General features: G+C 39.7%; 4 protein-coding genes across 4 annotated transcripts; 3 read left to right on the top strand and 1 right to left on the bottom strand.

Moving 5' to 3' along the window:
- Positions 1-210: 210 nt before the first annotated feature.
- Positions 211-4,599, top strand: LOC129759978 (solute carrier family 12 member 8). The gene is made up of 5 exons (XM_055757558.1): positions 211-715; positions 778-2,257; positions 2,323-2,622; positions 2,687-2,865; positions 3,000-4,599. Exons 1-5 carry the CDS (start codon positions 519-521, stop codon positions 3,157-3,159), a joined length of 2,316 nt encoding a protein of 771 aa, XP_055613533.1. The 5' UTR covers positions 211-518; the 3' UTR covers positions 3,160-4,599.
- On the top strand, positions 4,250-5,188 carry LOC129759980 (uncharacterized). Its single transcript, XM_055757559.1, has 2 exons — positions 4,250-4,599; positions 4,705-5,188. Exons 1-2 carry the CDS (start codon positions 4,395-4,397, stop codon positions 5,088-5,090), a joined length of 591 nt encoding a protein of 196 aa, XP_055613534.1. The 5' UTR covers positions 4,250-4,394; the 3' UTR covers positions 5,091-5,188.
- Positions 5,126-9,889, bottom strand: LOC129759977 (uncharacterized). The gene is made up of 7 exons (XM_055757557.1): positions 9,527-9,889; positions 7,114-9,454; positions 7,007-7,048; positions 5,885-6,872; positions 5,674-5,825; positions 5,425-5,595; positions 5,126-5,363 (listed from the first exon to the last, which is right to left on the bottom strand). Exons 1-7 carry the CDS (start codon positions 9,795-9,797, stop codon positions 5,204-5,206), a joined length of 4,125 nt encoding a protein of 1,374 aa, XP_055613532.1. The 5' UTR covers positions 9,798-9,889; the 3' UTR covers positions 5,126-5,203.
- Positions 9,890-11,340: 1,451 nt separating this feature from the next.
- Positions 11,341-13,134, top strand: LOC129759976 (armadillo repeat-containing protein 6 homolog; the record flags this gene model as incomplete). Its single annotated transcript, XM_055757556.1, has 5 exons — positions 11,341-11,491; positions 11,637-11,943; positions 12,006-12,184; positions 12,252-12,544; positions 12,604-13,134. Coding segments are annotated over exons 2-5 (1,291 nt in total), but the record flags the coding sequence as incomplete, so codon positions are not given.
- Between the last annotated feature and the right edge of the window lie 3 nt (positions 13,135-13,137).

Raw genomic sequence — 13,137 nt, 5'->3', positions numbered from 1 at the left:
CTATAAATTCAATTACAGTTTAGATAATTTTTTGAAAGTCAGGACAGTTCAGTACATTAAAAGACTAAAGAGAATATAGGCTCTTTATAAAAGACCTTTAAAAAAAAATTCAGGACAATTTTTAAAAAATCAGGACGGTCTTTCGAAAATTTGAACAAATCCTGATTTATCAGGCCACTGGCACCTCTGGTGAATCTGCAGATTTGGTGGCATAAAATTTTGTGTTCGGTCCACTGTGAATTGTCGAGAAAAACTTTCACGTTTCAAATTTTTCCCTTTCGCGAATCTAATCTCGAGTATCGTTCGTTATCGATGCTGATTGCCTGTAATTTTTGCTTGATTGTTCGATAAGCAAATATCGGATTCGCAGGAAAGTTATCGCTGATCGGGTGAATTTAGAGACAAAAACATGACATCACATCATTCACTTTCGCATTTGCAAGATCGATGATGATGTTGATGATTGATTGTTGCATGTGCATGAAAGAGGAGTACTGACGATTACGGCGGGCGGGTGAATGATTGGAACGGTACCCCCGAAACAGAAAGTTATTGTTTACACAAACCGTGCCACGAAATATCAAAAAACAGTAGAAAATTATTGGTGTTTAAGCAGCTGGCGTGTGAGATTAATCTGTGACGTGGTGGTTCTACCTTCGCGAAACGCAACGATGACTAGTGTCCCTGGCAGGAACCAGAATGTCGATTGGTCAAGGTTGGCGTTTTTTGTGTACGCTATCAGCAGCGAATATTGACTAAAGTTTTTCTTATTTACAGATATGGCTTAGGGAGCGATGATTCATCCCCTACGGACAGATCGCGGATTAGGGGAGGAGGTGGAGGCACAGGAGGTTTTGTAGACTTGGGGAATGAGTACGATTATGGAGCTGGAGGACACCATGCTTCCGGACGGGATGAAATCTTTGCTGAAGATCAAGGAGACAAGCCTTGGTGGAGGAGTAACTTTTTCATATCGCAGCCGGTGCTTTTCGGAACTTGGGATGGAGTGTTTACGTCCTGTCTCATTAATATCTTTGGAGTTATTGTTTTCCTTCGGTCTGGATGGATCGTAGCGGAGGCAGGAATAGTTCACGCAGTCCTGATCATTTTCTGTGCCGTATCAATAGCGCTGGTTTCAGTTCTATCTGCTGTTGGAATCTGCGAGAGATGTCGGGTAGAGAGCGGCGGGGTGTATTTTTTGATAGCACACACCTTGGGATCCCGTTTTGGTGGATCGCTTGGTTTAATGTATTGTTTCGGGCAAGCTGTGGGTTGCGCTCTTAATGTACTGGGTTTCGGCGAGTCCATGGCCGGTTTAGTGGGGTTTGAAGGTAACAAATGGGCTATTCGTTTGTTTGCTATAGCTGCCGTGCTACTGTTGGGTGTTATCAACGTGGCCGGAGTAAAATGGGTAGTGAAGCTGCAATTTGCTCTTCTGATAATTCTACTTATATCTGCGCTTAACTTTATGGTTGGCAGTTTTACCGGAGAAGATCCGGAACAAGGATTCGACGGTTGGGGTCAAGGGAACATGGCTCTAAACCTTTGGCCAGAATATTCATCCGGGACAAGTTGGTTTACTGTTTTCGGTGTATTCTTCCCCACAATAACTGGTATATTGTCCGGTATAAACATGAGTGGAGATCTCAGAGCACCTTCAACTGATATTCCTAATGGAACTCTGGCCGCTCTCAGTACTTCCACGTTTTTGTACATGGTTTTCATTTTGTTCCTGGGAGGAACATGCCAGCGACATGTGCTGCTGACCAATTTTATGATAGCCGTTAAAGTATCTGCTATCCCGTTTCTGCTATTGGCCGGAATTTATGTATCAAGTATGTCCTCCTGTTTAGGAGCCATGTATGGAACACCTCGCGTCCTCCAAAGTATCGCGAACGAAAATGTGATTCCAGGAATTGGGAGTTTAGGCAAAGGCCGAGGTCCGAACAAAGTACCTCTTTATGCTATGGCCGTTGTAGCAACGGTAACTACCACGTTCATCATCATCGGTGACATCAACACGCTGGCACCGATCGTAACCATGCCGTTCCTCTTGACATATGCATGTATTGATTATTCCTATTTTGCCCTGGCGCAAACCTTCGATATACAAAATGCCCGAGAAGAGCGGTTTAGAATACAAGCGCAAAGTCCGCTGTATGAGACTAGAAACTACGGAACGAGCAGTGCGGACTACCACGACAATAACGATCTGGATCAGCTGTTCCCGGAACGAACCAGACACAAAAATCTTTCGGTGAGTTCTTATCAGTTTCATAAATGCCAGAAAACATTTAAAAATTGTTAACTTCCTAAACGTAGAGTCCCGCCAACTCACCTCACCATGTGCCTTCAACGCCAGCAACCGTTAACTACGGTAGCAATCGTCCTGCCACAACAAATGGTGCCGCCACAATCGGCACTGGAACCTACCAGAACGGAGGAATGTCCAATAGTACCTCGATCAACAGTGAAGTGATTTTCAGGGATGGTACAACGGCCAACAGCAACTCCCTCGATGAAGCAGACGATGAACCGATCGCACCGATTCGACCGCCAATCCATTCCAAGACCAAGAACTGGTACTCAGGGTTCTGCAACCGGTGGGCGTCACTGATGGGGGTAAGACGAGCTTTTGAAAATGTTCTTGAAAAAAATAAAGTAATTTTTTATTATTTATTGACAGGCTGGCATTAAAATTTTTGTGATGCTACTGATCAACTGGCTGTTTGCGCTCATTTGCGTTGGAACAGTTTTCGTTGTGTGGTTCTACGTGGGCACAGCTAATCCTGCAGTGAAGCCAGGTTTGGCGCACGAGTTTCGATTTTTCGTTTGGTTGAAAAATGTCGTTTTCAGATGTTTTGGGTAAGATAAGAAAATTGATTTTAACACTTAACGTCCTGTGACAATTTTTTAGTTAACTAAGGCTGAGTTCAGAAAAAAAGTAGAAATGAAAGATCTCACACTTTCTATATGTTGGCTCTTTTTTTTTTTTACAGAAAACGAGTAAATGATTATGAACAGGTCGTTGTAACACCTTCCTGTCCAAATGTGCCTCTGACGTCTGCTCAACTCAATGAGGAAAATGAAGATTTCGCTTCCCGACGAAGATATCACCAGTCTGCGGTTGTTCAGGGGCACTACGTTGATGAGGTGTGAAAGCCGGTTGCCAGACAGGAATCGTCATGGAACTCCTATTTTCTTACTGAACGGACTAAAACTGCTGTAGTCAGCTCAATGGAACACATTTTTGTGATCATCTGTGGTAGATAGAAACAATAGAAGCAAACAATGCATTCGTACTCACTTATCAAATGCCACATATTTACGGAGAGACCACCAAAGCGAACTGATAGTCTGAGGAAAGGGGTCAAACATCTTTTGAAAGTTATTATTACTACTATTGAATTACTAACTACCAAACTGTAAGGAAAATCAAGTGTCCAAGACCGGAACTAAAGTTTACATTTATTGGAACCTACGCGCAATCTTTGAGCAATAAGTGTGAGATATAAGAAAAACCGTCGCTTTTATTGGTTTTTTTTTTCATTTTGTGTATATACTAAGTTCTAAAAAAAGTGATTAGTTTACGATAAAACTTATTTAGTTTATTTATGAAGATGCCGATTTATTTATATTCACTTCACACGTACTAAATCTGTAGTAAGACCAGTTTAAACCAACAAAAAAAACGAGAGACTTGTTCTACGAACTTTCTCTAGCGAACTAGAGGAAAACATATTAATCCGAAGCATTTGTGGACACTACTCACAACGTATAACCTCTGATTGTGCATAGTATAGCAGCTAATATGTACTACCTACCTATACTTGAAATTTATAGAACAGAAACTAAAAACGCCACTAGCATTTATAACTGAATAATTTTACTCAATCTGTTTGCTTATTTTATGTTTGATAGTTTCCTATTAAAGTGTATGTCTAAGCTCGATCCTTTCCATTCCTGTTTCGCGTTTTAATTTTGTCATTGTACAAAAGTTAAAATAAATAAATAAATAAAAAAACAATTGAAATCAAGTTTCGCTTTTAAATATTAAAACTTGAAATCAGGCGTGTAGACTGTAGAGATATTTCAGATAAGTCGTCATCAATTTAGGTTGATTCTGAACAAAGGGATCATTCAATAGCAATACACTATTTTTCCAAACCTTTCTCCACCCATTTAACTCACTCAATGCTACAGAGTTTTTTTTTTATTTTTACAGTTTATAATTGCTCGATTCGATAATGGAGGGTTGAAAGCATTCGATTGTTATGATAATATTTTTGTTACAACGATGAAAGCCGTTGATTGATGGTTGTTTTCTAAAACATTTTCCTGACTGCCAATATTGCAATCCAGTTCTGTGTGAACCGTGCCGACGATCACACACAATGGTGCTAGCATTACGATCATTGGTTTTCTGTATCTGCACGATACAGGTCACCTTTGCAATAATTATTGTTCTTGATTCTTCGCAGCAGCTCAACCGGATACGGCGAGATGTATCTGCCAATACTACTGAAAAGAAAGGATATCAAGTCCTAACTAATGTTCACCAAGAATGCTCGACGAAGTTTGGTTTACCCGATATAACAGGTATTACATTTTGATGATAGGTTATTTTAATTTTTTTTTACAAAATGCCTTCTGTACTATATAGACAATGAGTTTCTTTTAAAACACGTTGTTTTTGTATTACAGAAGAAAATCATGAGGCTCATCACGATAAAATAAGTTGCACAATTGAGTGTGTGATGAAAAAATTCAACCAAACGGACGAAAATGGAACACTACGATATGACACGTTGAGCGTTGGGCAAAAATGGTTCTGGAACGCTTCCATTGCAGACGGTTTCATAGACGAATGTTTCAATCAAACGCTACCATACGCTCAGGAATTTCTCGCATCGCACAGCACCGAGTGCAATCCACAAGCTGAAAAATTCGGAAATTGCCTAACGGAGAAAATCCTGGCTGCGTGTCAACTAGCCGATAGAAAAGATTCCGAACCTTGTGCTTCGTTGTTGGCCAAACTTAGGCAATCTTGTCTCGCAATGTTCCCGAAGCTTTGTAAAAATGACGGCTAACGAAAAAAAAAAAAAAATAATTTCACCAATGGCAAAATTTAAAAATTTATGTGAAATTTATTTACAAAAACTTTCAATAAAGTGAACTTCTACGTAAACTTGTCTTCAATTAATCAGCAGCATTCAGTTAAATGGTGTTGTTTGGCATATTCCCACATAAATATTGCCCCGGTCACGTGCACGTTCAGTGAGCGAACTACTCCAAACTGAGGAATTTCGGCAATGATGTCCAGGTGTGAAATTATGTGAGCTGGCAATCCTTCCTTCTCGTGGCTAAAATAGAATGTACATGATGAATAATCTGATTGAAAAATACATCACAGCAGAACTTTACCCCAGCACAAGAATCGATCGTTTCGGGAATTTTATCTGCTGAATGGGTCGACTACCGGTAGTTTGTTCGGCCCCAACTATTGAGTATCCCTTCATTTTCATCGCCAATAAATAGTCGACTATTTGAAAGGATTTTAGCTCCGCTACATTCAACCACTTTTCTGCTGTCATACTAAAGTGTAGAACAAAACGAATAATAAGCTATTGATAATCTGCTATTTTATTATTAGATGATAACCGACGTTCTCACCTTAGCGCTTGGAATTCTTTGTTATCTAAATCCTTCAAAGAATTGATAATATACTGTTTAACAGCAAAAATTTCGCTACTTCTAGCTAAGCCGCCTAAATTTGGAGGTCTATCAACCAAGCTAGCAATTATTATCAAACCATCGGTGTTTTCCTAAAAAAAAATCTGTTAATAAACTGTTATTTAATGTTTTGGAAATTACAGAAAAATACTATTTTCTTCAATCGCAACTGCTGTGGTAAACTGGTCAACGTATCCAAACTCGGTTCGATTGATTTTAGTGGGACGATTTTCTTCTGAATGTAATCGGAACTGCTAAAACCCTGACTCAGGAACAGAGATTCCTTCCGTTCGCTTGCGATCTGCTCGAAAACAAGAGCCTGTCCGAGATTAACATGACCGGACAGGCCCATTCTTTTTAGACAATCTTCAAGTGCCCGACTCGAAACCACGTCTTCTGTTGCCATCTCGGAAACACGTGGAATATTATTATAGATGTTTTCCAAAGTTAGTAGATTTTGATAGTCAAACAGGCTATTGAATCGAAAATCCTTCATATACTTTTCCAGATTGCGCTCCACATTTCCTTGTCGAAGATAACTGTTGATAGCCTTATAGACGAAATGATCTTCCGGGTTTAGGACAAACTTCTCCAGCAGCTTAGAGATTGTTATTTGTGCATACAGACGTATTGAAAAGTTCTGTGCCATAGTCCAAGGCAGTAGGAAACTAATAAAACTCTCGTCCAAATAGTTTACCTTACAGCTTCGCAACCAGACGATCACAAACAACGACTCCACGCCGGAAACTTTGACTCGATCCGATTTGAGAGCATTGATCATTGTAAGTATGTCGATGGGCGAATCAGCTAAAATAAGCTCGATCAGATAGTTGATATTCGGTTGGTTGGTTTCGTACAGAACAACTTCAAGCAAGGGGTACGGTTTGGTTCCGGTTAGTTTCAACAGGATACAAAGCGCCTGAACAATTCGGAGCTTGGACCGGTGCGTAGCAGAGTTAGCGTAGTATCGTTCTTTGGTTTTGCTGATTTGTTGGAATTTTTCCATCAACATGCGCTCAAGTTTGAGGAGGAAAAGCATGGCATCTGGGTGATTGGTGGCAGATAATTTGTACAAAAACATAGCACATAACAATCGTACCCTGGATTCCTGTTGCAGTTCGGGCAAGCTGAGAAGTGATCTGAAAATACAAAAAAAAACTTGATTCAAAATAAACCTTTCTTTAAAAAAAAATAGAACAAAACTTTGGATTTTAAGTTGAATCAGTAAGTTTAAAGAAAGCAGAAAGCTTAATTTGAAGGAAAAAATACTTACGATTCGTAGAATTCACTGCTCATGCAACATTCATCTTCAATCCTAGAATAAAGTTAATAAAAATTTGAAATATGCAGGAGAACATTTTAAACAGCATTCTGATCTACCTCTGTTCCTTTTTCTGGCCTTCGCCAAAGAGCAATCCGGCCAGTAAAATCTTTCCAAACGTGGCCCATTCGAGCAGCAGTTCACAGCTCGGAAGCTGTAACATGTTGCTAAACAGCGCTACGGCCATATCCGGGATAGCAACAGCCTGGTCCAGGATCAGCTGACAGTAGTCGTTGACCACTTGCCCCAGCCATTCAGTTGAGTTGCAATCCGGGTCGTATGTTGAATTTGCATAAGGAGCAAACAGTGCTTCGATAAATGTGCTCATCAGCGAAGGAAAATGTTCCGATTTGCGATAAACCATGATCTCCTTGTAACAACGATCGGTTATTTTCTTCAAGCGATCGACTTCATCATCCGAATCTTGCATTTTAGCTAAGTGTGCTGTTATTCGAATTGTATTGAGAAGTACTCGGTGGTCACCACGATCGATGAGTTTGTCATAGTTTGCCTGAATAATGTTGTAGTCGGTTCCGAAAAGGTACGTTTTCTTTCTGAACAATCGATCATGGTAAATTTCGCTCAATGATAAAAATATTTCCTCTAAATATGTTTTAGCTATTTTTTGGGATTGTATGCTATTAATAAGCTGATCCAAGGAAAATGTTTCAAAGAAACAATTATTAGCACCATCAGATGATCGACAGAGTCTGTTTAGGAAAATTGTAATGGCTATTGATTCGGTGTTATAATCAAATTGGTCCATGCGAGCTTCCAGAGCCACAATCAATTTCTCCTCAATTTTTTGATAGATAGATTTCGAGTTCTTATTGTCAAACAATTTTTCTAATAATTGTATTCTTTGAATGACTTTTGCTGTTTCCTGGCTTCGATGAATTATATCGATACTTTGCTCTGAGAATTGCAATAAGATGTAGTATATTTCTTCTTTAAGGTCTCTATCTGCACAACTGTAAAATTCAATAGCCAGTTGTGGGTTATCACTCAAAATTTCAATAAATAAGTCTTTTGTCATCTTGGGAACTAAAATGCACTTAATAATATTGCAATTGGATGGTTGAATCATTTTTAAAATTTCTCTGAAATCTGTTTCATTTATAAGTTGGAAAACCAAAGGCCACTGTTGCCATTTGTTTAACTCTACATTTGTTACAGCACAGAGATTATCCAAGGTTAATAAAGCCGTAACAAGTGAAATGCTTCTCCGGTTACCATTTCTAGAGATCAATTTCAATAGAAGCTCACAGAGAGCATGCGACGCCAATATTCGTAAGCAACGATTTTTAATCATATTACAAGCATTATGTAGATCACGAATCGTTTCATCTAGACATTGTACTTCATTATCGTTTTCGAAGAGTTTAGTCAAGACGTCCAATAAACTCTTGAATGGAACCGATGCCCAATTGATCTTTTTAATGCTTTTTAATAAAAATGTAGTCGCTTCTGCAGTCGCGTAATATTGTGTGAGTAAACTTTTAATTTTCTTCGAATCTTGAAAAACAGTGGTATGGTTCAAAGTTTCGAGTACAGCCATCTCCAGTTCCGGTCGTTTGGCACTGTAACTTGATTGAGTTAAAATGTGGTTTAACGTCCAATCCGACACGGCATTATTTTCGTGTTTCAGCATGAGGAAAAGTACACAATTTTTCCATTCATTCGCGAGGCAGTTCAATTTCGTAATCAGTGGTAGTGCTGGCAGGACCAAATGAGTCTGCGATTCGTTTAAAGTTTCCACAATTGTAATGAAACATTGCCAAGCTTCAGTTATGCAGCGCGATTCTTCGGAGTTCCATTGGAACAGTTTCTGCTGTATTGTTTCCTTGAAGGATTTTTCATTTAAATAAGATACTAGTTTTTTGATAACTGAAAGTGATTCCTTCCGAATGAGTCGATCGTCGTTTTTGATGTTTTCATAAAGAAGGTCCCACATGCTTTCATTGCTTATTACTTTTATGAAACTGTCCTTTGAATCTTGAAGTAGTGTCATACTATCGATGAAATGACAGAGTGCAAAACTCAAAAAAGCAGGAGCTATTCGATGTTCTTTTCCTGTAAGTATAGTCTGGAACCAATCTTCTGTTATCTCCGGACAGAAATTCATCAGCAGCTGAACGCAAACAAGTGACTTAATTTTCAAGCTGTGTGATTCGGAAAATAAGTTTTTCATCAGAAATATTTTATCCAGCTTTTTCCAAACTGAAGCCAGCACAGGTTTATCCATCGATACTGTTAACAGAATCCTCAGTATGTCGTAAAAAACTGGCACTTCCTGGTATTCTGAGCATAACCTCGTTGTGCATTCTTCTATTACTGAAAGGCATTTTTCATTATCAGTCTCCAAGAAACAGCTCAGCCCTAAAACATTAATCAGTAGACCTGGAAGAAAATTAATAACTTATCATTAAAGTTCATAAAGTAGGTGTGTAATCATATGATGTCGATAATTACCAAGGCATGTCTCGTCCTTTTGCAGGTATAAGTAGTTATCCTCGACTAATCGGAAAAATCTCCGCAAATCGATCTGAGCCGGTTCCCGCTGTTTGTTCCACAGTATCAACAAGCGCACCAAGGCGTCTAAAGCGGATTTTTCAAGTCGATCTACCCGCTCCCAGAAGAGGTGCGGCGACTGGCCGAATAACAACAGCTGTTCGTAGACGTCCACTTCACGATCCAGCAACAAATCCTTCAGGAAACCGCTCCGATAAACCTCACAGCCCATGGTTGCAGTCTAAACTCTATATAGGTACAAATCAACCGCACAAAACGCGTGTCCTACTGAAGAATTGAACCACTTTCGAGTTGAGCATTCCAAAAACAAAAACATTTCACCTCCCACTTTGTACCGTTATTCGAGATAATAGAGAATTCGTTTTCAAGTGGTGGTGCACCGGGGCACTACCGGTAGTGCACTTTTTGCTGTTTTCATGCTCGTTTTCACGAAGAGTAATTCACTGGTAGTGCACCATAAAGTGGACGGTGGAACACTCTGAAAATATTCGGTGTTGCTTGCGCTCTCACCAATACTATCATGAATTTTTAAAGCACGTGCTTCCCGATGTAAACAATTATCAGCTGGTTGGTTTATTTCTATACCGCAAAATTGCGTTCGAGCTGTTTTTTTCTCTTTATTATCCCGAATTATCCCGCTCCCAAGAAGAAATGTGCCCAGAAGGCTTGCTGCAATCGATTCCAGGCGATGCCGAAAAAGAGCAGCAAATCCGAGTGCAAAAAGGCCAACCCAAAGATTTGGTGGAATCGACCAAACCGAAAAGTTTTCTTGTTCGGGAGGGTCCTATAAGTTGGTCTCCACAGCAAGAAGCGTTCAGCTGCATCAAAGCTACTCTGCTACAAGTCAGCTTCGAGCTGTGCCTTAGGGCGACGATGCTCGGTTGCGCCAAGTCCCGGATTCCCACCCGTTGCCCTTCAAAACGGTAATTCGAGACTACACCCGCATTGGGAGCTTGAATTTCGTTCGTTTCGATCTGTTAGCAAAACTTTCTCCCCCGACTTCCACGATCCGAGTTCGCCATTTTAACTTCCAAGAATTTTTTTTTGGAATCTGAAAACGGAAATAGGTACTCGAACGAAGATGAGATTTGCGAGGAATAAACGTTCAAAATACCGGAACCTTCAAGCTGGGGTAACTGCAGTCTAGCAGCAGCAGCAAACATAGACCGCCCAGAATCAGCCGGTATTGCAGTTATCATCAGAGCCAGAGGCAAATCTACCAAGCAAAATAAATCTGAAATCTTCACAAATCAACATAATATATAAATTCATGCTAAAATTTTCATATTATTTAAAAGACAATGATCAACTAAAGTAAATTTCATTTCAATTTTCGAAGTCAAACGAAAACAAATATCAGCTGTAATGGATTTTTGACAGCTTGATGTTTTCTGTTGACACTGCCGATTTCACGCACACCAACAAAGGTGAGTGCAAAACTCGATTCATGCTCGTTTTCAGCGTGGATGGTGCAACACTTTCGGGTGGTGAAAACAAATACGGTATAATATTTGGAAAGGTGAATTAACAGCAGTTGGATTTTACTCATAGAATGAAAGAAATTTTACGGTTGAATATCAAATAATTTACTTATACAAAAAATCTAAATCATACGAATTATAACAGTATTTTTATGAAAGATATGAAAAAAGTCCGGAAAAGTATTGCTCATATGGACAGCTTAATGAGCTTCCTCCATTCGAACATGCTTGCAAATGTGTTAATGAACACACCTAATGTACGTGGGTGTTTGATTGAGGCTGAAAATGCATTGAAAATCAGAAAAGTCAGTGGAGAAAACAGATTCAATCAGGGAGTGCAGGAGTGCATGCTTTTTGTGTTGTAAAGTTCAATTTCCCGATTTCTGGATACGATCATCAACGGTTTATTGTTCACTCTTCAAAGGTAATAAAAACATTGTCGACAGATTAACGAAACAAGATGTCATTTATCAATACATATTTTCAATAATAAAACATACATTCGATGAGTCACATTTTAGAAAGCGTTTACATGCAAGAAAAAAAATTATTGCATTGTTTCCATCTAGCAGCATCAACCACCCAAAAATGGCAAAAGTAATAACTCAGGAAACCTTCGACGAAGTGCTGAAAGAAAACATAGTCGAATTTTCGATGTCCGTCGAGGAGGCTCGAGATGAAACGGTCAAACAGTTCGAAGCTCAGGGAATTCATCTGGGGAACATCATCAGAGATCTGAATGTCAATCCGGAAAGTGGGATTCCGTTGCTTAAAGAAAGCGTTGAATTCCTTCGGAGCCAGGCTACTGTCCAACTGGCGGGCGACAGAGACCTGATAGCTCAACATTTGGCCACCGTTACAACGGAAAGCAAATTGGTAGGTGCTTATGCGTGGGTTTGTTTGATAGTTTCGTCGTTATACCCATATTTGCATTCTAGAGCGTTCCCCATCGTGTGTTGGCGTCCAAGCTAGGTGCATACAACTTTATTGTGGAAGTTCTGCAAAAGCGATCCGATCTGGATAAGGAAATGCTCGGCAAATTACTTGCAGCTGCCAATGCAATTATCAACAAACAACCGGATATATTCGATTTGCAATCTTTGGACATTGTTTCAAAGTAAGTGGAACAAAGGTAAATTCTAAGATAAGAATTCCTAAAAGTCATTTGCTTCTTTGTTTCGTAGATTGCTGGTAACTGAATCGGAAGTACCGATAATCTGCGATTCGCTAAGATGGCTACAGAAGGCTTGTATATTGCATGAATTGAATCGACAAATGATCATGGAAGATCTATCGATGGTAAAGCATTTTAAAACACTCGTAGAGCATGAAGCCGGAGATGTCATCAAAAATCTGTGCACTTTGTTCCGCTCACTTATTTTGGACGATGATATTCGAGTTGAATTTGGCAAGGCACATGAACATGCGCGGACCCTTGCCACAGAAATGCTTACTGATATCACAAAACTGTTGTTTAGTAAGTTAAAATTTTCAATTCAAGAGATAAGTTCGTATATAAAACATATTATTTTTTAGAGTTCAAATCAGAGCCAGATCTCATCGGTGAACTTCTTCTGACGATCGCATCCCTCACGGTACGGAATGAGTTTTGTCAAGTTGTGGAAGATGCCGGTGGCCTAAAGTTTATCTTGGACGCAATGGTCGAGTTTCCAGAATCGGTCAAAATTCTTCGGGAAGCTTGTAAACTGTTGAAGGCCCTCGCTGGCAATGATACTGTTAAAATCCACATCATCCAACACGGAGCGGCTCCACTCATTGAATCAGCGCTTAATAGGCACAAAGACAACGAGACATTCGCGCGTCACGCCTTGGCTTGCATTACTACTCTAGCTCTAAGGGAGAAGGAAAATAGTAAGGCTTTGTTCGATACAGGCATCTCGGAAACTATCGTTCAAACGATGAAGATTCACGTTAGCAACAAACTGATCCAGAGGAACGGTGCTTGGGCGATTCGGAACATGGTATCCCGAAATCGCGATCAATGTGATACTTTTATAAATCAGGGAGCGGAAGATGTGCTCAACAAAGCCTTGACTGAACATCCGACAA

Source organism: Uranotaenia lowii, unplaced genomic scaffold (assembly GCF_029784155.1).
Source record: "Uranotaenia lowii strain MFRU-FL unplaced genomic scaffold, ASM2978415v1 HiC_scaffold_353, whole genome shotgun sequence".
NCBI lineage: Eukaryota > Metazoa > Arthropoda > Insecta > Diptera > Culicidae > Uranotaenia > Uranotaenia lowii.
This window is presented reverse-complemented; position numbering and strand designations above follow the sequence as displayed.

What these genes read in the sequence shown, in the direction of transcription:
- LOC129759978 (XM_055757558.1), top strand. Translation starts at nt 519, where the DNA reads ATGATTGGAACGGTACCCCCGAAACAGAAAGTTATTGTTTACACAAAC. An exon ending in CAGAATGTCGATTGGTCAAG is followed by an intron (nt 716 to 777) that starts GTTGGCGTTTTT and finishes TCTTATTTACAG; the next exon opens with ATATGGCTTAGGGAGCGATG. An exon ending in GTCGTTTTCAGATGTTTTGG is followed by an intron (nt 2,866 to 2,999) that starts GTAAGATAAGAA and finishes TTTTTTTTACAG; the next exon opens with AAAACGAGTAAATGATTATG.
- LOC129759980 (XM_055757559.1), top strand. Translation starts at nt 4,395, where the DNA reads ATGGTGCTAGCATTACGATCATTGGTTTTCTGTATCTGCACGATACAG. An exon ending in TGGTTTACCCGATATAACAG is followed by an intron (nt 4,600 to 4,704) that starts GTATTACATTTT and finishes TTTGTATTACAG; the next exon opens with AAGAAAATCATGAGGCTCAT.
- LOC129759977 (XM_055757557.1), bottom strand. Translation starts at nt 9,797, where the DNA reads ATGGGCTGTGAGGTTTATCGGAGCGGTTTCCTGAAGGATTTGTTGCTG. An exon ending in AAAGGACGAGACATGCCTTG is followed by an intron (nt 9,455 to 9,526) that starts GTAATTATCGAC and finishes ATTTTCTTCCAG; the next exon opens with GTCTACTGATTAATGTTTTA. An exon ending in AAAGAATTCCAAGCGCTAAG is followed by an intron (nt 5,596 to 5,673) that starts GTGAGAACGTCG and finishes TCTACACTTTAG; the next exon opens with TATGACAGCAGAAAAGTGGT.